This window comes from Pithys albifrons, chromosome 9, assembly GCF_047495875.1.
Source record: "Pithys albifrons albifrons isolate INPA30051 chromosome 9, PitAlb_v1, whole genome shotgun sequence".
Taxonomy (NCBI): Eukaryota; Metazoa; Chordata; class Aves; order Passeriformes; family Thamnophilidae; genus Pithys; species Pithys albifrons.
This window is the reverse complement of record NC_092466.1, coordinates 26,750,063-26,774,489: the sequence shown is the minus strand read 5'-3', so window position 1 is coordinate 26,774,489 and position 24,427 is coordinate 26,750,063. Positions and strand designations below refer to the sequence as shown.

The 24,427-nt window shown below is 41.5% G+C and overlaps 1 protein-coding gene across 3 annotated transcripts in view; it reads right to left on the bottom strand.

Moving 5' to 3' along the window:
• TSPAN14 (tetraspanin 14) overlaps positions 1 to 22,188 on the bottom strand; it is a 37,108-nt gene extending 14,920 nt beyond the window's left edge. Inside the window, exons 1-3 of one of the 3 annotated variants that reach the window (XM_071563589.1) lie at positions 22,043 to 22,188; positions 7,593 to 7,690; positions 546 to 596 (exon numbers count right to left, since the gene is read on the bottom strand). In XM_071563589.1, the coding sequence (XP_071419690.1) occupies positions 546 to 596; positions 7,593 to 7,673 (132 nt within the window). In that variant the 5' untranslated portion in view covers positions 7,674 to 7,690; positions 22,043 to 22,188. Of the gene's footprint in view, positions 1 to 545; positions 597 to 7,592; positions 7,691 to 21,434; positions 21,862 to 22,042 lie in introns of those variants that run through there. The other 2 variants (XM_071563590.1, XM_071563588.1) reach the window with 2 other exon arrangements.
• Positions 22,189 to 24,427: the final 2,239 nt, after the last annotated feature.

Genomic DNA, 24,427 nt, shown 5'->3' with positions numbered 1-24,427 from the left:
AGAGAAACTTCTGTTAAAAATAGAAGTGTTATTCAGGTAGATCATTTTCACCAACTTTGCTCCTCTACATGGAAACACAGTCACTTCAGCACTCCATAGGGTGTGAAGTGGACAACAGATGGTCATAAGACTGGGACCATCTTTCTGAAGTATTTCAAAGATGTGTGTTTGGGGTTTGTAAGAGATTTTTTTAATATAAGGAGATCTCTCTTATGCTCCTCACACTAGTTTCTTGTTTGTAAATAAAAACAGGGCATTAGAGAAGTGTATTTTAGAACACATGCTTTTGAAAGAGAACCGGGTCATAAAGACTATTCATTAAGATTAAATTCTCCCTAGCATCCTGCTCATACAAGCTTATAAAAAATCTCTAAGTATCAAGGGCCACAGCTTAAAACCAGATTAGGGACAAGAACAAACTTCCAATTAAACTCAGTTTAGATCATTTGAGCACAGTCCTGAGCTCAGCTGCTCCCCGAGGAAGTAGTTTTACTAAAGCAGGATAGGACAACCACCAAAATAAGACCAGTCATTTCTATCCTTACCTTTTCACTCCATGCCCACAGACCAGCTGCGAGGAAGGCCACCCCAGCTAGCTAAAAAAAAAATAAAATCAGGAAAAAGAATTAATTAGATGTACTAATCAACCACATTCTCAAAACACCTAACCAGGAGCCCTGTCACTCAAGTAAAACGAGTATTGGCCTGTCATCTCAGACAACTGTAATGGGACATTCCTCCCCATGAGTCTATCTTTTGCAAAAATGATTTAAAGGACTTCTATTCCATAGCATTTGTACATTTTATAAGCTATTGTTTAAAAAGCATTTCACTTTGATTCTTCAAGGTTACTTAAGAAGCACATGGTACTCAACTACCAATTCCTCACAGTATGTACAGGTGGGAGTTATCCTCTTCCCGATGACTTGCTCTAAAACATTTGCCTGCACATTAATCAAGATGTCAGAATAATTAATGCATTATGAGGTTATTCCCTATTTAGTCATTTTACAGTACCAATTCCAGCAGTAGTCACACTTGACTCCTTGTAACTTCTCAGTTTCAAGGCTCACTACATTAGCCTCTTCTCTAATTAGATACAGTTTGTCTTCTGAATCCTTATCTTGTTTAAGCACTTTAGAAACAAGCAACATACAAACTCTACACCAATTCATATGTCTGTATAATAAACATTTCTGAATTATATTTCTCCAAATGAAGCAAGAGTCTCTCATTCTAATCTTTTATTCCCTTTCTCCAATTCTGAGGCAGTTTGTCTTTAATATCCAATTTCAATCATCAAACTAAAATGACCTCTCTACAATCTGAGGGCAGCATCTCCTCATTAATTAAAACGGAATTCTACGCAGCTATGCCAGGGGCACCTTACCCCTCCCTACAACCACCTGAAGGGAGATTGTAGTGACATGGGTATCAGTCTCCTCCCAGGTAATAAGGGACAGAACTAGAGGAAATTGCTTCAAGTTGCACCAGCTGAGGTTGAGATTAGATATCAGGAAATACTTCTTCCCTGAAAGAGTTATCAAGCACTGGAGCAAACTGCCCAGGGAAGTGGTTTGGTTGCCATTCCTAGACATATTTAAAGGACGCACAGACGTGACACTTAGGGTTTACTTAGCAGTTTTGTTAAGGGTTGAACTTGATCTTAAAAGTGTTTTCCAACCTAAAGGATTCTGTGATTCTGCAGAAAGCACTGAGTTTGCTTCTCCCTGCCAACCCTTACAAACACTGAACAAGTAAATCTCACGTATTGAAAAAACTTTGAAAAAGGAGTCCTTTCCTCTAGGAAATGCAGTACCTCCCATGAACTAAATGTGGAATCACAGGCAATGCCCCACAGCACAGATAAGAAGCAAAAATGGAGCCTTTTTACAGTCACACAAGAAAACGTGTAGATTTTTCAGTACTGCTGGGTTTATGGCCTGCCTGCCTCAGGTGCACTCAAGGCAAGTAGGTTGTTCTGGTTTATTCTGGTGGTGGAAGCAGGGGAAAGGAAGCATCCCTCATGTCATTCCCTAACAATTAATCAAATTACATTACACCCTTCTGTCTAGGCAGGAATATTGCCATATTTTAGGCTTAAAAACACCAATTTACCAACCAAACCCCCTACCAATACACAGAGTTACAACTGGATAAAGCAGTGCTAAATGAGTTAAATTTCCAGATCTTGCTTAATAAACAACATCACAATGACTACTCACCTTGGAGTCTGAGTAAGCTAAGAGCATTTCAAATTATGGATCAAAGCACAACTTTAAAAATACTATCAAAACCCACATCAATATAAACAGAAGATTGACACAGATTAACCCTAAATCTTAACCCAGTGATTTTCACATGAAGAAGCAAAAGAGTAAAAGAGCCAATAATAAAACTTGTATGGCATTAAGTTGCACAGTGCATGTAATTGATGCATCCTTCATCCTTTTCATTCCAAATGCTCCAGGAACACTGGCAGACAGATGAGGACAGCTGGTATAATTTGCACTAATCAAGGTAAATTACACAGTAGACAGCTGGATCTTTGGGAACTTTTTCTACAGAAAGGAGAAGAAAAAAGAATTGGGAAGACACGTATCTTCCACTCTCTGTATACAAATTAATGGTACTATACCCCTAGTACTGTGCTATAGATATATAAATAGGGTACTCTCTTCAGACTGTCTTTCATTACAATTACCATTTTAATTAAATTGTAATTGAATCTCAAGTAGATTTTTTGTTATCATGCTTTATTCTCACCTCTGAACATGAACATTGCTCTCATATTTTTATAGTGTTCAGTTTCACAAAACTATGCTATTTTTGCAGTTATTTCCATGAGCACCTATGCAAGCTGTCTGCAAGTAAAACAGAGTTTATCGGAAGAAAAATCAACTTTGCCTCAGAATCAATGTGAATAAATCTAAAACTTAATTCAACTAAGACAAGCAACTCATACTTTTCACTAGAAGCAGCCAAATCACATACATAAGTTCCTTTAAAAAAACCCAGTGAAGTATTATGTACTTGCAGAAGAAACAAAGCCATCAATCACTACACTGACAGGAGCAAACACCAGACAAACAACTTGCACACAAGTAAAACAGTTATTTAATAAAATGAAATCTCTTTGCTTTAAAGACTACATGAAAAACACTTTAAAGTATCTCATTGAAAACTACTGTAAAACACACCATGATGACAAAATTACCTCAGAAGTTAGTATGACTGAGGATGCCTAGAGCTCTACAGAGAATTGGCACGAGGAAAATACCCTCTCTAACACTCTTGCACAGCATTCAAGTGACTTACGAGGCAAAGATGGGAACTGATTCTGCCTAAACTGAAAGAAAAGTTCTAACCTTCTTCAGCTCACTGAACTTAACAGCCATGTGAGTGGGAGAACAGGCAGCTCAGAAGTAGCAAGGCCAAAAAAAGCATTTCCAAGGTGAGAGTAAACAAGTCAGCTACTTAAGAGAGCAGCATTTTGAAATTTGCCTTCCACCAGAATATGAATGACACACTGGCAAGAACAAACTGGACAACCTGATTCATTACTATGCCAGAAGAGTCATTTAAGGCACCTACTGTATGAATGGTTAGATGGAAACATACATGAGGCAGCTCAACTGTGCCCCTTTAAAGGGAAACTAAACCAGTAGTCATCAGCATTTGGTCACTTCCTGATTTAGAAATGAAAAACCCACATTATTGACATATTGCATCAAGCTGTAAGTTCTGCTCCAGATGTACAACAGTGACACCAACTCACAGACACTGCTCAGGCATTCCCAATCACACTTTGAATTCCTTGGACTGTACTATCAGAATCACCTTCCTAACTGAGAAAATTGGCCTAAGTTGTGTCTCAAATTGAGGCTGCAGCTAAACACAGCTCTTGCAAGACAGCCCTTGCACACAAATTGATTTGGGGTCAGTCTGCCCCTAAGTCTTATCAGCAGAAGGAATAGAAATGCATCCCTATCACACTCAGATGTAATCACAAAACGTTACTCTTAGAGAGAACACTTTCCCAATCCCTGGACAATTCTATCCCACATTGTAGCTCCACCCATGTAATCAGCACCCTACAGCTCTTCCTTCCTATCCTTGTCTCTTCCTAGACTCTTCCTCTCAGGGTCAGGAAACCACCTGATGGTGGATTCTTTCCCCTTCCTGGCACAGCCCTGCGGTTTCAGATGTTCCTGACAAACAACATACACTGCAAAAGCCAGAAAATCTTAGGCTAGCCTGAGTCTTCTCTTGTTTTTGAAAAAAATTAACTCTGAGTTCTTTTCAGGAACTAAAGAGAATTTTTGCCATTCCATCATCATGTTCAGGGCAAAATTCCTCATCTACAGCATGAGTGAAAAGTACTATTTTTGTCTCCAATAACCCTTAATAATCACAAACAAAACTACAGACCATTAGAAGATAAATCAAGATGACAACATGTAAAACCTGTTTTACCCTCTCCTCTCAATTCACATGAGAGACTGAGCTCACAAGCAACATAAAAGGCTTTGGCAGAGCCCACATGCAATCCTTTACTTCACTGAAATGGCCACATCCCAGATGAAGTGCAATTCTTGGACTGCCCCAAAAAAACATCTGGAGACAAGGCAGCAAGCACCAGAGACAGGTTTTGAGGCACTCCCTTTAATTCCCTGGGCCTTTCCCAGTTCATTCTGGAAGGCATACAGCAGTGCCGCAAGACAGGGCACCCTGCACTCTCCCTGGAGTCAGCAGTCATCTCCTGCCTCCTTCCCTGCAGCAGCAGGGCCTTCACACCAAGCTCTTACCTGGTACTACTGAAGTCTTTAAATTTCATTATGAAAAATGAAGCTATTTGGAGAAAAAAAAAGCAAAAAAGAAAAAAAGTTTTTAAACACAAAAGGAGGTCCAGCCTTGTTATCTTGCTCTCTACAGGTCTATCTTAATAGTGCAGTATGGCCTTATCACTACTTACTAAAACACATTTACTTGGACAAGTTAAGACATGACCATGCTTAAAAAGCAAGATGAAAATAATCACAAATCAAAGTCATGCCTAGGAATATAGAGTCTTTCTATGACCTCCATTCCCTTTCTTACAAGTGAAAGCAAAGTATGAAGAATAGGGAAGTGATACTACAAGCCAGACACAAGCAACTAACTAAAAATCATCAGACTTGGAACTTTCTATTCCCAAATTACCCATATGAAAAATAAAAAAAAAGCTGATTAAACTGTGAGCTTGTCATTATTAGCCATATTTGCCCTCCAAGTTCAATATTTTGTTTCACTCCAACCTATGTGAATTGTATTTGAAGCATGAAACAAACTTAAGTAACCACTCACTGAAAAGTTCAAAAATTCTGTAAGCTCTATATCACTATATGCTTTAAAATTAGAGTTTATACAGTCATTGATATTATCTTCAGAGCTACAATGGAAAAGTCAACATGCCCCATAGTAAGTATGGCAGAAGAACAAACACAACTCTTTATTTAAATGCACATTACCTGGCTTGTGCATAAACTGTGTCATGGGCTGAGACACAGGTGAGCTGTAACAGCTTATGTGGGCAAAAGCCTGTCTGGAAATCCATCTCTGTATCATCCCTCATGCCCCCATAAAGCAGCCACCCTCACTAACACAAAACAAGCTCCCATAAGCACCTGCCCTGCAACCCAAGAAAAGAGAAGGAAGACTAACGTTCCCTCCTCAAATGCTGCTTTTGAGCTATGGTTACATTTCCCCTTCTGATTTTGTAGTCCTTCAGTTCTACTAAAGCACAGAGATTTACTTTGTTCTACAAATGATGGATTTGTCAAATTAAAGATATTGTTAGACTGGTCATCCCAGCCAGTTTTCATATGTTCCTGAACGACTGTGTCAGCTAAATGATGCAAGCATTGCCTATAGGAGTGTCTACCTTCCCACTCAACATTTACATAGCTTGTTCTACAACTGAAGGAGCCAAAATCTTATAAAAACAGCTGTAGTCACACATTATTTACTAGGCCAGCTGGATAGTAACTTCTCAGCAGAAGCCTCAGATCATTTGTTAAGGAAGCCACCAAGACTAACCAACAGATCATCTGAAACACGCAAGTTATATTACAAATTCTTTATATTTTTTGCATCTCTTTAAAACTTTTTTTTTATCTAATAGAAAAATCCTTAGATCTTCATTATTCATTTCAAGAGATTAGAGTAAAAAATAAATATGAAAATGTAGTAACAGCAGAAAATAAATAGAGACAAAATTCACTTCTGTGAAAACAGGCAAATTTTTGACAGTCTTCTCAGTAAAGAAAAAAATACCATTTCCAAAAGATTGCTTCTGATGGGTAAACAGTCTAGACACCACTTCATCAGACATGCACTAGAAAAGAAGCAGAGGTCTAGAACAACCTTAATATATCCACAGTTTATTGACTTCTCACATATCCCTCCACTGCTGCCAAACCAGACCAGCAAGACAAGTATTACTTCTCACTACACCACTCTCCCCTACAGGTACGTGGGAGTTGTACAATATAGAAGAAAGATAACTACAGAGCTGATGGCCTTTAAGCACATCATTTTTGACCTGCTGATGGGCATCCTCAATTGAAATGTGGAAAACATCATCCCTGATGAATGTTTGGACTGTGTAGTGTTGTGGCCAACTGACCATTAGTGAACAAGTTTCTATACATACCAGGTATCTTTTCTGCCCTGTCATCAGGACAAGGATAAATTCCCTGGGGCTTAGTGCTACAGGATCATGTTAAAACATTATACTAGTAAACAAGAGGTGGTGACAGCAGTGAAAAGTTCTGTGGTGGTCAACAGTGATACTGCTAGCACTGGAACAGTCACTGTATCTGCACTTTTCCTTGACTACCCATGTCTTTTCATGAATTCAGATGCAAACTCTTAACATTTGACTTGCAAGTTCCAAAAAGAATTGTTAGGTTTACCTGACTTGCATCCTCACCTTCCCCTCACAGACATGTTAATTATTTCCAGTGCAACACTATGCACTAACCTCTGAACAGCCTTCTTTTCCAAGGTGATCTGGTGCTTCAGTGACCTTGACCATCACCATACACCTGCTTTTGTACCCCTATCACATTCACAATTCTAAATAAACATTATAGGCAGGTTAATCCATGGCTAAGTATTTCAAGACTATCAGAAAATTTTGCTGCCCACAGAGTAAGCAGTGCTGTTCTGCCCATCTGTCAGATCTTGACTACACTATGGTGCCAGCTGTTGACACATCTCTGAGGCAGCTCCTTTATTCTCTTCTGGACAGTGCATTTACAGCTATGCCACCCAATAAAGATGATCAGAAAGAAGATGTTTTAAGAGACTTCTTTTAACAGGGAAGCAACTCCACATGGAGAATATGGACACCAATTTCTCATGTTTTCAATAATAATTAATTTCTCATATTGGATAGGCTTCTTCAGTTCCAAACCACCTGGGATACACTGTACATCAGTTTACTGCTTTCAAGTGAACATTTCAGCTTGCTCTCCTGAACAGAGGAAAGAAGTTAACAAAACTAAGCCATTTTTAAAAAAAAATCAGTTTCTACATTTCATACTCACCCAAAAGACAATGTTGTAGCTGAAGAGCAAGTATTTGTACCAACAGCTGACTTCTGCATTAGAATATCGGTAATAGTGCATCTTCTACAGCGCAGTGTCTGCAAGGAAGAGAAACAATGAGAATAATTACAATTAAAGGTTTCAGGAATAAAGAATTTTTTCCAAATCTCTCTTCACAAGGGACTACAGCAACCCATACCATATGCCATTCAGAAATATTTTAGAAGTCAGCTCAAACTTCCACTGACCCTCAACTCCCTTTAAGTATTTGTTGCCTAATAATCCTACCTTTAAGCACCCTTATGTGATAACAGGAAGGAGACATACAGAAACAAAACCAGCTACACAGCCTAGGAAGATCTGCATCAGCAAGCTGATATTCGCAGACTATTCTGAGTTGGAAGGAACCCACAATGATCATCGAGTCCAGCTCTTAAGTCAATGACCCATACAGGGGGATTGAACCCATGATCTTGGCATTATTACAACCAGGTTTTAACCAACTGAGCTAATCTCAGCCATGCTCTCTCTCATTTATCTCCTCACTCCTTCAAAACCATTTTGCTTAGAAATGGCTGCCTGGACTAAAGCAAAAGTCCGAACACACACTGGACTGCACATCCAGCAACCCAGCTAGCAGGATGTTAGAAGTAGTTACCTGGAATCCCTAAGTGTCTACAGATTGCTAAATACAACAGGCAGTTGTACTCATTCCTTTGCTTTACAAAATCATATCCTGTAAGAGATTTTATTCTCAAGAACAAAAGCCCTACCATTCAGGAGCCAATCTGCTCCGCAGTTTGTTTTGCTTCCTTACAAACACTAGAGATAAGGTTCAACTACAATATTTCCGAGAACTACAGCTTTTCAGAGTATCATAACCAAACCACCTCTGCAGAAATGCCATGCATAGGAAAACAAACAGAGGACAAGCTGTGAAATTGAGAGCCAGAAAAAAAGAAGACAAAGCATACACAAAGCACTCGAATTCTGGACAGCTGAGCACTGTCTACAACAGAAAATCAGCAGTTCCCCATTTCAACTTTCCACTTACTTGAAGTAAATGTTAGTGAAAGATTCGCAAAGGGAAGGAAGAAAGCAGAGAGAATTTATTTTAACAACTCATAACTAAAAAAAAAAACCATTGTGCCAGGCTGGACATTCACAGACAGCATGCAAAAATCAAGCCTACCCAGCAAAGTTCGAAACCAAGCACCATGGAATGGAGAACTGAAGAACTCCACCATATCCAGAGCTATGAGAAGGTAAACTACTTCACTTTTTTTTTTCTTTTTAGAAAGAAATCTGCACCTGAGTAAAAAAAAAACTCCCACTGAAAGAAGGAACAAAAGTCAATACCTGTCAGTTTTGAGAATCCCATCCAATTCAATGAACAGTTTGCTTTATATTTTAAGAGAAATACCAATTATTTTCCATGACAATTATGAAGTTCTACCATCAGCATCTTACTGAAGCTTATTTTTTGAAATCTCAACAAAAAGTATTTCAAACTGTACCTCAAACTTTTTTCCCCTGGAGCTGAAACTACACACATACAGATCAAGGACACAAAACAGGTATCTCCAGTACACAAGCCTGTGAACACAGATCCCACACAGACTTTGATTTTCCTTCCCAGGGCTTCTCATGACAGGCTTGGCTTCCATCTGGAAGCACACTGAGACCCTGTCCTTGGTCCAGACACATCCCTCATCCCTGTACAAGTCCAATAAGAAAGTTTCTCTGCAGCTCAACCAAATGAAAACAGTTTTCAGAAATACAAAGACCATATAGAAAAATCTAAGGAGGGCACATTTCAGTAGAATACTCCACAGCTTTAAGTAGCTTAAGGGACAAAGAACAACTGGCAAATGATGCGTTTGGCATACCAAACCAAGATTGCAAGATTTGTGGACTAAGAATAATTTGTTTTATTTGAGCCAAAATAGCCTGCACATGTGTACGAGGAATTTTCAGATACTTTCAGATACTTCTGAAAATTGGTAGCTATTATACAAGTCATGCTGATCCCCTTGACATGACATAGATTAACTTACATGCAACGAAGCCAGACAACACCTGAGTAGCCTTCACACATGTGCAGATCACTACAGATTGTTTAATACATATCACCCACAGGCAACTCTAGCTTAGCACATCTGGACAGACACAGTAGGAACCACTTGTTCAAGCACCACTATACTAACACACTTATCTAAGCCCACAGCTGAGAGAATATGAAAGAAGGAAAAAATGTGGTTCTCAATTTCATTTCGGTTTCTAGCTCCAAATGGCAATTTGGATTTCAACAAACAATACTCATACACTTGTTCAACTCAGTAAGTCTGAGGTCCTCAGGAAGAGAGCAAAAAGAGGGTACAAAAGCAGAACCCTACTAATGTGAGCAGCATCCAAGACTCCATTTGCACAAGTATAATTGTGTATTACAGCAAGACACTGGTTGCAGTGCAAGCACCTTCTCCAGATGCAGGCACACTAAGGTCTCTATTACTGTTCTGCCTCCCTCCCTATGAAAACCAGGAACCTTATAAAAGACAGCAGCAGCAACTGTAAAATGAACATACCAACAGTAAGAAAAATGGCCCTTACTGCTGCTACCTCTACAAAAGAGGAGGCAGCAGGTGGCATTGAGCTAGCACATCATTAAATTCCACAAAAATAGAGTTCTACTAGACAAAGAGGCTTAAAATATAATCTGAGGCAAAGAGACAAGCATATCACTTCAGGACCTAAAATGTAAGCATTGTTTGAAGATTTACTTTTTGTTAGGTTACCCTCCCTGGTACTGGGATGTACATCCAACTGATCAAGTCCCAACTTCAGTGAAATTATTCACAGGAATAAGAGCACCAAAAAAACCCTTTTTTGATAAACACCACTCTCCACTGACCTCACTGCTTTGACCAGCAGTTTGCATAACATTTCTCCCCACTTCTTCAAACAGCTGGTAAGATGCCACAGTAAATACTAATCACAGTATTTTAACAACAGGAAAAAAATGCCTTTTTTTTACATAAACATTTTTAATGCTCTGAGGTGAAAAGAGGTGGTTGTATTACCAGTACTATCAAGAGACTGTCCTGTAAGAGCACATGGTTCCCCAGACACGTTAACTCCTAAGATAGGCAGGTGTTTCAGAAGGTGATTGGCCTTATCCTCTTTGCTTACCCTCATCAGAATTCTTTTGGTTCTTCTTGACAAACCATTGAACAGTATATGACTGTTATGGTAAAGCTGAAGTGCAGGTGTGTCTAACTTTTTCCCCTCTGACACTACAAACAGACCATGCAACGCACTCAAGGCCACACAGTCGTTGTTTATACTAAAAGCAGTCATGTTTCCTAATGTAGGAGGCATCTGTTACCGGTCTAGAAATCTGCTACATCAGTAATTCGTTTAGTTCCCATAACGGGCTACACAACTATGCTTAGGCAACAGTACAAAACACTTGGAATATTAAGGCAGTATGTGGGCAGCACAGACTAGTAACATTCTCTACTCTGTTTAAGGCAAAACAAGTCACATTGTGTCAGCTGACAGTTATCACCCACTCCCAGAAACAGCAATTTCTAAAATTAAATACAAAGCACTGCTGCTTTGGTAGAATACATAATTTTGGCTTTGTGTTTATAGCTTTAGCGAGGGGGCAGGGGGGGAATGTAATAATTCAAGAGGCTACTACCATTTCTAAAGCATTCCTACACCCACAACTGCACTCTTACCTGCAAAATGCTACAGCTCTGATATTCCGAGTGGATGTACTTTAAGTCCCATAAAACAGAAGATGTGATCTATTAACTAATCTAATGTGGACATGCAGAGAAACCCTCATAGAGAAGATGTTAAATCTAAAACAAGTCAAGCAAAACTCTTTTCTAGATCTAGGACCACAAGTTCTCTTAATCCTCAGGAGGCACTAATCTTACAAAGCAGACAGAAGTCACACTGAAGTTCGAAGTTCAGCCAGTACTACCACCATATGTAGAGCCCTGATACTCTTCCCCATCCCTCCTAAAATGCACAACCATTAATCAACTTCTCAGTGTAGCTATCACACAGCAAGTTACACTAGAAATCTTCATATCGATTCTGCGATCTTGTACCATGCACCAAGAAGTAAACAGTTTTAAGCCTCCAAACTCCCTTCCCAAAGCACACATAAATGCCACTGTGGATGCAGTCAGGAGGTGGAAAGACAACAAGGATGGGAAGGCAAAAGTAGGGGTAGTGGAAATGCAGCACCCCTACAATGCCAGCCTACACCAGCACCACAGGCTGTACCACACTCGAAGCCAACACACTAAAACAAGTGGGGGAACAGCAGCAGAACTGAGGCAAGAGAAAACAAATTTAAAAAATTCACTTGGCAACCTGTTGACTCCTCCACCATTGTTCACCAATACAAAGTATCAAGTCTATTTGGAGCAGGTGAAACAAAAGAACAAAGTCAAAAAGAAGAACACAACAAGGAGCAAGAACTTTTAAAATACACCAAGAGATGCACTTTGGCCTATGACTTGTTTTGATACAACTCCTTATTTCCATTAATCCATCAACACCAGACCTGTATCTAAAAGCATCAATTCATTCCAGATGTGGTGCCATTAAAAATAATTCTCATTTTCTTTGGAGGTTCTCAACTATTAGTGGGGGGGTTTTTGTGAAGTTGAAAGAAGACCTTATCCCTGACCTGGAATAATTCAAGTATATTCTTAGGATCTTCTGAAAATGAAACAACAAATATGCACCTATGGACTTCTCTTTCACATCTGAGAGAGAAGCTGACCACCAAAGGAACCTTAATGTTCAGGACAATGTCTGGGTGCTGGGCATCAAATCTCCACACATAGAGACTGAGCTGGTGCAACAAAAAGACAAGAAAAACTGACAGGATTTGAAGCACTCACAGGCTAATCTGTTCCTGGAAACAGAGACGGTCCTGTCGATGACTCAGGAATTTTCAGCAAGCATGTGTCATTTTGCAATTTTGTCTACATGGAACTCAGACTGGAGCCTTAAAAAGAAAAGACAAGCTTCTCTTAAGCAATACAAGTATAGTGTATTTACATTTGCTGCAGCACTGGTGAGCAGAGAAATAAGTTGTTCCACAGCAAACTCTCTGGAGGAAAACTCTACATAACAATCCCTCAGAGCAGAATGAATCCCCTACAAAGGGGAATAATTTCAAGATTCAGTGATCAGACTTTATTCACTACAGCACAAAGTATAGCTTAGAAAAACTTTTAAGAAACATACACCAGTGTCCCCAAACCCAAAACAAGGAAGTAGCAACTCAAAAGAGCTCAATTCCAGTTCCCTATGTAACTCATACTCAAGTTACTCTGTGCTTTTGGCCAAGCCGCTGCTTTTACACAGGTAAGTTGCACATGAAATACATGTAAGCACTTTGAACTCAGAGTAACATTCATAATCTTGACACTTCAAATTCTGACAAGCTACAAGCACATCAAGAACCTTTTCTGAACTGCCCCTCTAACCAATACTTTGGCATAAAAGCTCTACACTACAAAACTAATTCAAGGAGCTATTCAAGCTATGATTCATGGAATATTTTCAGCTCCACTTGATTTCTTAAACTAAGAGAACTACACCACAGTAGTAGTAAGATGGGGAAAGGCAAAAGAATTCAGGATTGCTCACACATCAATTAAAAAAAGGTGCGACAGAGGACAAGAGCAGTAATAAGAAATTCACTTTTCAGTGTACTTCCTACAGAAGGCACTAAAAGACATTGTTGGACGGCCTTGTTTTCACATGTAGAGTATTTATTCCTGTATTCACATGTATCAGTATTATTATTTGGCAAAAAAAGCTACCACTAATGTTAAAAAAGCCACATAACAAAAACAGTTCCACAGATCCATATTTTCATTTATACAAACTGATCAAAATGAGAGTTAATAATCATGGTGCAACTATTGACACTGAGGAGAGGCACAACTCAACTATCCACTAAATTTTAGTAGGTTTCTGCTAGCTCTGCTTCACTGACCTAAGGTTCATTGAAGTTCAGATGAGATACTTTCTGCTGCAACACACAGCAGTGCTTGACAAAGGCACCAGCTACAAGGCACAGATCTCTCATCTTGCTCATGAAAAATCTGCTCAAAGTAGCTGACTGCAAATAGAGCGTACGTGCCTTATTCTGACTTAAAGTGAGAGATAGGACAGAAAACAGAAAGAAAAGGAAGTGTCACATGTAAACCTCACCTAAAAGCCAGCAATTTCCCAAACATGAGCAGATGCCAGGAGAAAGGATTCCTTTCTGTGCTACCCACCTCTTTATTAAGCATTTTAGAAAACAGTAAGAGCAGAGGAGATAGGGCCTTCATGACCTTATCCTCAAAAGCACTAATGGATAAACCTCTGGAGCTAAATCTCAGTCAGATTACACCAAAGTAAGTGAAAACAACACTAGATATTGTCAGCTGTCAGTACAAGAGATGTCTCATTAACATCTTGGAATTTTAGAAAAATGTTTCATTTCTATGAAAATTTTCTTTAATAAAGCTTTCATAAATTGACTAGTTTAATTTGACTAGGACCTTTCCTGCGCTGTAACTTATTTAGTATACACAAGTCACAAGCTATGCTTTCCCTTTTACTTTGCAGAAAGTTTACATACTGTGAAACACATCCAAGTGAGTCAGCCATTCTGACCAGGAGTTTATTCACTCCAGGGAGCAAAACCTGTTACAACAAGTAGCCAGAATAATGTTAGCTAATCCAAACTCCTCAGCTGCTTTCTACTACCTCTTATGAGAACAGATACATACTCACTGCCTATAATATCAACAGTACCACGGCAAAACACAAGGCCTTTAATTTAAGGAAGCATGTCATTTGACTTTTTTTTGCCTTTCAACTTTTTTTTTTGCCTTTGGAACCCTCACAAAATAAGTACCTTATCTGAGGAGCCAGAATTTTCGGTTAGATTACTAAATAGAAATAAAGTTAGTCCCCTAACAGTAACAGAACCTATTCTATACACTGCTCCCTCCCATACGTTCCTGCAGATCAAAAGGCTTCAAGAACAAAATGGGTTCCTCCATGTGCTACAGCACTTTATATCACATAAAGTAAATCACAACTTTGAGGAGAAAAGACCAGAAGCCACCAACTTTCTTCGCTGACAAATAGACTCTTTCTTCAGAGAACATCCTAAACTTCTACACATATTGTGGCTTTCCTCCATTTCCAGAAATGTCACTTGTTCAATCTCCAGTTACTTTTTGGGATATACCTTTATTTTCTTTTTTCATAATAGAAGAAACCAAGAAACTGATTATAGCAATACATAATGAAGTGATGACCACATAATTTGCTTTGGGTTTTGTTGTTTGTTTTCTTAAAAACATTCCTCGCTTTGGATATAATGTGCAGTCTGTCCACACCCATAACATATTTCTTAAATTTCATATTGAATGTTCCTATATATGTATTTATAATAAAAGTTACTTTAACAGTTGAAACCAGATCAATGCATCTCTTAGTTAAAAAAAGAATTCCAGTGTCAACATCTGATCTTCCATAATTAGCATGTTAAGAATGACTGTGTGTATCTGTATAACAGCAGTTATATTCACTACTTATTCTGGTCAAGCAATGCTTGACTCCATGTCATAGAAACATGATGTGAAGTTTAATCCATAAAAAGCCTCAATTTTTTCTCCCGTCCCACCCCAAACAACAGGACCTGTGCTTTCAAACACCAGAGGAATACTCATTCTAAATGAGGCACACTCCCAGTACCAGAAGATGCTGCTCACTGGGGGAATGGGGTGTTAATGCATGTAGGGTTTGGGGACAACACTCTCAAAGCTTGCTTTTGCTGCCCACCACCAACTGCATTCACAATGCAACCAGGATAGCTTTATTTCACTTGCCAAGAAGGACAATCACCAGCTTAAAGGCCACCAGCGAAAATGCCTCCTTGCGGCCACGTAGGCAGCTCAACAACTGTGTAATTAGTTTCCCTACTCCCTTTCCGGTAAAGAAACACACTCATACAAACTTTCAAAAAACAACCAGTGGGCAAACCTCTAAGGTGGCACCAAAAAGCACCGCAGACGTGACAAAACGCCACTCACCAATGTCACAGAATCATAACCACTGCCAGCTCTCAGCTGATGAGATGTCTCAGCCCAAAAACACAACACCACACTGATGCTTCAGGAGATATGGAGATACTGAAAGTAGGTTTGCAGAGCACTCTGTACATGCTACTACAACACAAGGAAAAGATTAAAAAGACAAAGACCAAAGCAGCTTCAGGCCAAGCCCATACTTGAAAAGCTCCAGCCCTTCCTCCAAGAGCCAGTGCTCTGGCAGGTCATGAGAAATCCTCGACTGTCTTGTCCAAAGACTCTGCATCCGCCCCTGGGGAAGGAGGAAAAACAGGCTTTCCACCTCTCAAGATTATGCCAAGAAAAACACTGTGCCATTTAGAGATCAGCGCAGCAAAGGCTGTGAGGGGACACGGCACTCCTTCCAGTGCAGACCTCAGCCTCTGCAACAGCCTGACAGCAAATACAGCAGCAAAATTAGAAGGTGCAGAGGTTAGACACGAACACTTCCTAACCTGTGCCTGATGGGAAAAAAAAGTGATGACACAGGAAACTGCTATCTTAAAAGGCTGACGGCATGACTGGTTACAGAAGCACCACAGCTGAGAGAAAATAAAACAGAACAACCCAGAGTAGAACAACACATTCCCTTCTCATTTGCCGCAGCTGGACAAGCTCTTTCCCTTGAACACTCTCCTGATCTGTAGAAGCAGACAACTGCTACAACCACTTTGTCTAAATACCCTTTGCAACCTCAGCATGCTGAACACTTCGCAAAGAAAACCATCTTGTTGTCTTCCAAGAGTCATCTCACTAATTGCCTTCCATTAGTTTCAAGTCAGACAACTTTTTTGATGAACCTTCCTCCTCCACAGGCTTGCCAAGCAGACAAACTGAATTAACTTGGTACTCAGGGCAGGGTGGAAAGCTTGGCTGTTTTGTACCCTTCATCATATATAGCTAGACCACCACAGGCATAATTCATGCATCAATAAATACTTCCCTGAGCACCATTTGATAAAAATTCTTGAAGGAAAAGCAACGTGCATCAAAACAATCAGCTTCATATCCTGACAGTCAGAAGGCTGCTGTCACTGAGACCAAAGGCTACCAGATGCAATTTACTTGATGTTATTCTTTTGTTCTCTATTCCAGGAGTTCCTAGGTGTCAGTGAACGTAATTCAGCACTCATTTTATACCCAAAAGCAAGAGTAGATGGCTCTTGCCAAGCAGACAAAATAACCTTTACTAAAATATTAAAATACCCAGCATTCAGCTGCCTCTGAATTCTGTGCTTCATCCTGTAGCTGCAAGTGCAGCAATTCAAACCTGCCTTTGTTACCTCCAAGTCTATCAATTATTTAGAGAAGACACCTTTCCAGAGATGCTATTTAGTTTTTGAGCAGGAAACAAAAAACTTTAAAATGGGGGGGGGGGGGGGGGAGGGAGAAAGGTTTCTGAAAAGGGCTGTTGGGTCACATGAACATATCTGGGGCTGTGCACTAGCAATCTGCCCAAAACAGAATGAAGAAACCAAAGTAAAACAACTCATAAAGCCAAAAGCTCATATGCACACACGAGTTCATCAAGTGCCTGAGCCAATTAGTGCCAAAGAGCCCCAACTACATCTGGGGTCTTCAGTACAGGCCTTTACATGGAAAACCTTTATCAATTAGCTATAAATGCCTGTTCTCCAGACTGGGAGTGTAAAACAGTTTTTTTGTAATACCAGGGCAACATTCAACAATGCTTACTGCAAAAAATCAATGGGAAGCAAAGCCCTGTGTTTATTGCACTCCTGCCTTCCACACTCAGGTTCAGATTAAGAATGAAGACAGGCCTAAGATTTTCAGCTTTTGCACAGACTTCTAAAGACAAGGACACAGAGAGAGCTCTCAGAAGAAACACATGTAAGCGGAACTGGAATTCTTTCTCTGACACATACCATATATGAGCTGTACTACAATGAAAACGACAAAACATTGTTGCTTTGCTCCCCAACAGTTGAAGAAAGACAGGAAACACTGAAGCAAAACAAGTGCTGGTCCACCCTGCCAAACAGGGGCCAAAGCACACTTTGAAGCAGAAAGGAAAATAACCTTATTTTTAAATCCTGCTAAGAGCCCTGGGTTTGGATAGTTCCTCTTGTGGCCAGCATATTTTATTTTTATTTGCTGAAAGTTTTCTGCACAAGTAATAGCAGAATTCATGTGTGAATAATCAAGTAGAACAATATTTCTCTCTAAAAGTTTCAGTTTCAAGACTTATGTCAGACTGGTCAAAAAGGTTAGCAAAAGCCTGGCCATTCCAGGCAGTGGATTCAACTACAAACACTGCAATCCCTTACACTGCCAATATGCAAGGATCACCACTTTCTGCAGGTTAAACCCTTTGCTGTTATCCACACCCGTGACATGCCTAAAGGAGAAGAATTTACCCAACAACGATTTTTCAGCTTGCTGACCATACCAAAATCAGATTTTGTTCGGTCATGCAGAACAAAGAGAGTTGTTTTACCATGCAAAAAAATATTTCAGATGTAAGACATTCAACTATATTTAAGTAATTAAATGATACTGCTTTTAAAATTAAGTCATCTCAGCCTAGAAACTTCAGCCTCACCCCTTCTTTCTGACTGCCAAATTAAAATCTGATCTCTGTATTCTTGGGAAGACCCAAACCATTAAACTTTTAAAACTCACACATATCTAAACTTGTTAAGATTTAGCATGATGATCTCTAACATTGGTCTTTACCTTTATCAGATGCTTTTGCCTGAGCAGGGGCCAACGAGTCAAGAAGGAGGATCTTGTTCCCACCCAGGCTGTGCCAAGGGCTGAAAGGCAGTGGCAGCACCTTCACACAAGCGACCAACACTACAGCTTCAGAAGAGCCACAGATTTTAAGACTGTGCAATACTAGTGAGGAAGACGTTACCATCCTTTGGAAGTACAATCAGAAGCCAACTAGAAAAGGACCTCTCCTTAATTCCCTTTTAGCAATACCCCGCACCATTTGCTGTTTAAGCGTCTGATTTACTTTATCTGAGGTACTTCAGCTTAAAGCACATGAGAACCATAGCATGTTCATGGATTTTGTGAATTGCAGCCCCATTAACCTGAGAAATGCACCACAGATGCCAAAATACAAAAGTTCGTTCCACCAAAAACAGGGAGTTTTGACCCAAAACTCTGCTGCAAAGCAGCAGAGCACAGAGCCCACACGTGCAGCATGTCTGAAATCCTTATATTTTTCCATAACCCACCCAGAAAGATATTTTCATAAAAGCCAAGAACTACATAATGGGAGGACCTGTGGAACATTTTTGATAATAGCTCTGTGAACTCCACTTCCCCTCACATACAACCCAATGAGAATTCTAAACTAATACAGTAAGATTAAAACAAGATTAATTTATTCACATTGATCAGTGCTCAAACTGTGCCATACTTAATCCACAATGAGAAATTTGGTTGAAGACTAAGAATTACTTGTAGCTGTTTCTCAGCAGAAAAAGTCCTCCTTTTTTTTCTCCAAACATCTATTTACAGGTAATGGTCAACTAGCAGCCACTCATCAAAGCTTCATTAATTCATACAAAATACCGTCTAAGAAAAGCAGAGGTCAGACTCAAAACAAAGCAGTCTAAGGGGTCAATTCCTCAATTATTCATTAGAGGTCAGCATACAACTTAAACTTTATCATCCAGATATGATCAAAACCACCATGCCAACAATCTTCTTACTACATCTAAGAGCAAAAAGTTTACATCTTCAATACCAAAGAAAGTGTCTTAATTAAACACTATTTTAGGTCTCAGAGAAAGTTCTTTTTATGGCCCTTTCCTCAAGTATTAGAAGGCCTAAAGCCAGAAAAGGTAGCCCTGACCACATCTCCTTTCAGTCTTGTTAGGTATGTCACCTACCTGAGGACTCTTGCACAGACTCTGCTCCTAACAAAAGATCATACTTTTTCTTCCTTTTCTGACACCCTCCTGCTCCCAGCAAGGAAGAAGAGAGAACAGGAAAGAGGCTCTAAACAGGAAAACAGCACAAGATTAATTTTTCTACAACGCAGTAAATGTCAGGCAAAGCCTGCGCCTGGAAACAAGAATAAGACTCAATTAAAACTTAAGTAAGTTTTCTTATGATTTGCAGACTGGAGATAATGCTTCTACACAAATGAAACTACCAAGGAAGCTAACTGATCAAATTACACTAAATAAAAATCACATGGAGCACACACGAGCCCGAAAAGAACTTTCCATGACTGCAATTTAGACTTAAGACTCCACCTTTAACAAGTCCATCTGGGAGCAAGACCAACAAAAATAAAGCACCAAACACATAATTTACTTGCACATTGCATTTATGATAGTTTCAAAAAAGCAAACTTCTGGGAAGCTATTTCTAAAAATGGGCGTTTCAGTGGCATTATAATTTTAACACAACAATCTTCTAAGGACAGGCAACAATGTATTCTTCCTTCCCCACCTTCCAAGAGCAGAGCTCAAAGGATATAGATCACACCCCAAAAGTACTTTCTTCAAGTGTCATTAGCCAGAGAATAAAGAATACCATTCTACCAACATAAATGTTCTGTATTACTTAAAAATACCCAAACCAAAACAAAACCAACATACAAACACAACACAGAACCTGCAATGTGGTTTTCCCCACAGCTCACTTCTGCTTTACACTGACTAGACCTGAATTCCCACCTGATCCGTTCTTTCTGCACACAATTCTCCTGTCAGATGGTACTAGCAACTCCATCTTCCACATCTGAAGTTTCACCCATTTATTGCGAGTATAAAGTGTGTCAGGAAGTTGTAAGAGCACATAAGTACTAATGCTTAACGCGGCCAGAAAGGAGACCACAATAGGGAGCACTCACAAATAAGATACACACTGTATACTTCCATTCTCTAGGAACTGGTTTCTTTCCATTTTATCCAGAGCTCTAAATCACAAGCTTTATGTGTCTCTAACAAGCAAACAAAAAAGTGCGCTGGAAAAATCTCGTCCTGCTATTTATCTTAAAATATCCTTCCTTCTACCACCTAAGGAAGGGAAAAAACAAACTTCTTTTACAGCGCCTGTTTGGTTTCATTGTGGGGGTTTATTTATTTACTCACTTATTCAGTCAATCTCAAAATGAAACTGACGAGTTCTCAGGGACTACGGAAGGCAAAGCTACGGCCGAAACTGCCCTGGCCGTGGAGCATCCCCTCGGGAGCGGCCGCGCTGCACGGCCGGGCCTGCCTCGGCAGCGCTGAAAGGGTGGCAGAGAGGTCCGTCACTATCATAGCTCACAGGCAATTAAGGTTAAAATAATTTACAAAATTAAGTTACGGGCCTCAATCCTCACCCCCACTGCGCCGCTGCTGCCCCGTAACAACCATGCCTGGGCTGGGGGCAGGGTCTGGCAGCAGCCGCGGCGATGGAGGAGAGCCGAGCAGGCTAAGGACCCCGAAAGGCTTTTTGCACTTCGCGTCAGCTCTCGGAGGAAGCCTCGCATGGCCTCTCCGGCTTCCTTTAATGGACAAGGACAATGGCAGGGGCTCGCCATAGCCTGGGCAGCCGAAGGGCTGCTCGCCGCCGCAGGGCACGGGCGTGCGCCGAGGAGGGGAGGTCCAATGCCGGTGCTTAAAGACGGGGAGAGAAGGGAACACTCCGGGCAGCGAGACCCCCAGGACGGACGCGGGCGATGCCGGGGCGGGCAGGGACTCACCCGGGACAGCAGCCTGCTCGCGGAGCTGCGCCGAGCTGGGCGGAGGGCGAGGCGGCGGTCGGCGTACCGGGGCCCCTGCGCTGCCTCGGCTAGTCCATGGACACCGCGGCGTTCCCGGGCGCTCCTCCCCGCGTCAGCCGCACGCCAGGCGTGCCCGCGGGCCGTGCCCCGCGCCGAGCCCGCCCCGCCGCGCCCCAGGCGGCGCGGAAATGCACGCCCGGCCTCGCCCCGGCCGCCGCAGCCGCGCTGGGCACAAAGGGGCCGTGCGGCAAGCGCAACCCGCGCTCCGAACCCCCGCGTTCGCCCGCTGTGACCCCCGCGGGCACCCCCCGCCAGCGTCCCCGGGGCCGGGCAGCGGCGGTCCCCGCCTCTCACGGTCCTGCCTCCGCAGCCGTCGGGGCGGCTCAGTGGGGCCCGAGGCTTTGTTATGTTGGACTCGTGCCGTGGCCGGGATTGCCGCGTCCCCCGCCCGGCCCTGCGGAAAGGGGCCCCGCCCAGCCGAGCGCGGCGCAGCACTGCTCTCAGCGGCGCCTTTTCCACCCCAGGGCTTCAGGGCTTGAACCAGCATGTCCAGGACAGGCACATAATGAAGGCACGGTCGAGCTTACCTGCAAGACGAAAAGGCGAAGGAAAACAATAAAACTATCTCGAAGAATATTTTGAGCCTTTAGATGTTCTAGGAGTTTTATATTTCTCGTTAGAGGCGCTGGGGAGAGAGGAGGGAGGGGAAGGAAGGGCTGAGCTGTTAAAGCCCATGTGGTGAGCAATGATGGCTCACACCTGCGGCAGGCACCGCCTGGCAGGTCGGAAGTGCCCCCTTCCTGCCTAGCCTGGCTCCCAAGCGCCATGCGCCGCTGCTGGGCCCTGTCTGCACATCGAGATCTCTCTCGGCACCGGGAAACACTTCTGCCACCTTCATTCCCTTCCTTACACACAGAGCAAAACTTATTTCTTCAGTGCCTCGCTACCCGTGGAAATACGTTTTGTGTACAGGAAAGCAAAGCCAAGGAGGACTAGCAGCACCACACGTGTTATTACAGGCTGCCTCATGTTCTCTACACTTCCTTTGCCTGTTACAGCCCTTGGACTTTGGAGTATTTCCTTATTCCCCCTGGATCAGGAGCAAGCCTGCTCACAAAGACAGCAGCAATCCAGTGGAGTGCTCAGCTGCAGGGTGAAATGAACAGGCGAATAACCAAACAAGGGGAGCTTAGCACTCCTCTTGTGTAATGGAGAGCACTCAGGACTCTGAATCCCAAGGATCTGAGTTCGAGTCTCAGTGGGGACCGTCCCCTGGCAGTTCAATGCCTCCCTGCCATCCCATCCTGTCAGATCTCGGATGCTCAGCAGGGTCAGCCCTGGTTAGTACCTGGTACTGTAGACAGTCCTGAGGACTTCACTGTCATTGTCCAAGAAATGGACCATGGCAAATGGACCTTAGGACTTTCCACGGTGGGGCCAGTTCTGTGCATGCTGTGCCTCACCTGAACATTCCATTGCGCAGGCTGGAAGGGCACATGGGGAGAGCCCTTCCCAAATCTTTGTTCGCGAAGTTTGGCCAGAAAAAAAAACAGAAAAAAATTCTCCACTTGATCAAGTCTGACAACCAAAACCGTGCTAAGAATTACCAGGGTGTAAGTGCACAGTTCTCCTTACCCACATCCTTTTGAGGTCATTGAGAACAGAGGCACACCAGTGTGTCACCCACCCACCAGTCACATTTTCAAGATTCTCTCATTTGCTACCTGAAATTTTTCAAAAAATGTTTTTTGGGCTTTTGTTTTTTGAATTTATTTTTTTAAATGGGAGGGAGCGGTGTTTGCAGGCATCCCCAGGCTTGCTCAAGACTTCTTAGAAACCAAAGTAAAATTCAATTGAGTGTGAAAGCTGACAATATGCTAGAAGAATGATCTGAATTTTAGGGAGGATCTAAGTGGGGAAGGGCAGCTAGGACAGGTCATTGGATTATCAGATAGTAAAAAGAACTAGAAGAGATCCTTTCTTCATCTCAGAAGTCTTTCACACAGGGCACTAAAGTCACATCCCCAAAAAGTCCAAAGCCAAGGCAGAAAGTTCCAGTATGCTAATTCTGTAAGAGATGGGAAGATGGAGGGTGCAAAAGTAGCTGCTAGGATTCAGTAGGGAAAATAGGAAATTTCAGGGAAATTCAGCAGCTTTAGGATATAAGGACTGTGGAATTAGGAAGGACATTCATAGGTAATACAAGACTCTCTTGTAATTTAAAATACTCGTGTAAAATGGTTAGTGTTAGCAGTTCAGAGAGTAGTTGAATTGACTGTGTTCACTGTTAGCATGGAGATAGTTTGAACAACTTCTCTGTGTCCTGTTTATTTGCCTTTGACTTTATCTCTGCACAGTGCTTCACTGTGTTGCCAAGAAAATTGGGTAAAAATCTCATCCATCACAGAAACCATTAACAAAGTGCTAGGGCTGATTGGAAGACTTTTTAAAAGACAGTCACTTCAGCAGTAAGAGGGTGTAATAATACTGCAGGAATGAAAATGGAAAATCTGATTTTTTTTAGTGAAATTGTGTAGGCCTATGTTCACATATGATTTGTCAGTGCCATTTCCTCTCACCACTGCAAAACATTTCCTGACATTAATGAATAATCCATTATGAGGAGAAGCTGGTGGAAAATGGCATGACCAGAGCTATTCACAACTGTATCTGCCCAGCATTATCATCAAACACCATTTTTCAGTGTAATAATTTCTGTTTACAAAGGGAAGCTTCTGGAAACCAGAGTTACAGTTGGAATTGTCATGTGGTTGTGATAATTATGAGGTTAAGAGAGAGGGGAGTGTGGGGAAACAAAGCCTACAGAAGCTACTGAGAGACTTCAAACAACTTTAAATAAAAAGAAAATCAATAGTGAGATCTAAAAGAGAAAGCAGAAATATTTAGGAAAAACCTTTATAACATGTTAGAGATCAACTAGAAGAATAAAAATTAGGATGGAACTCATCCGA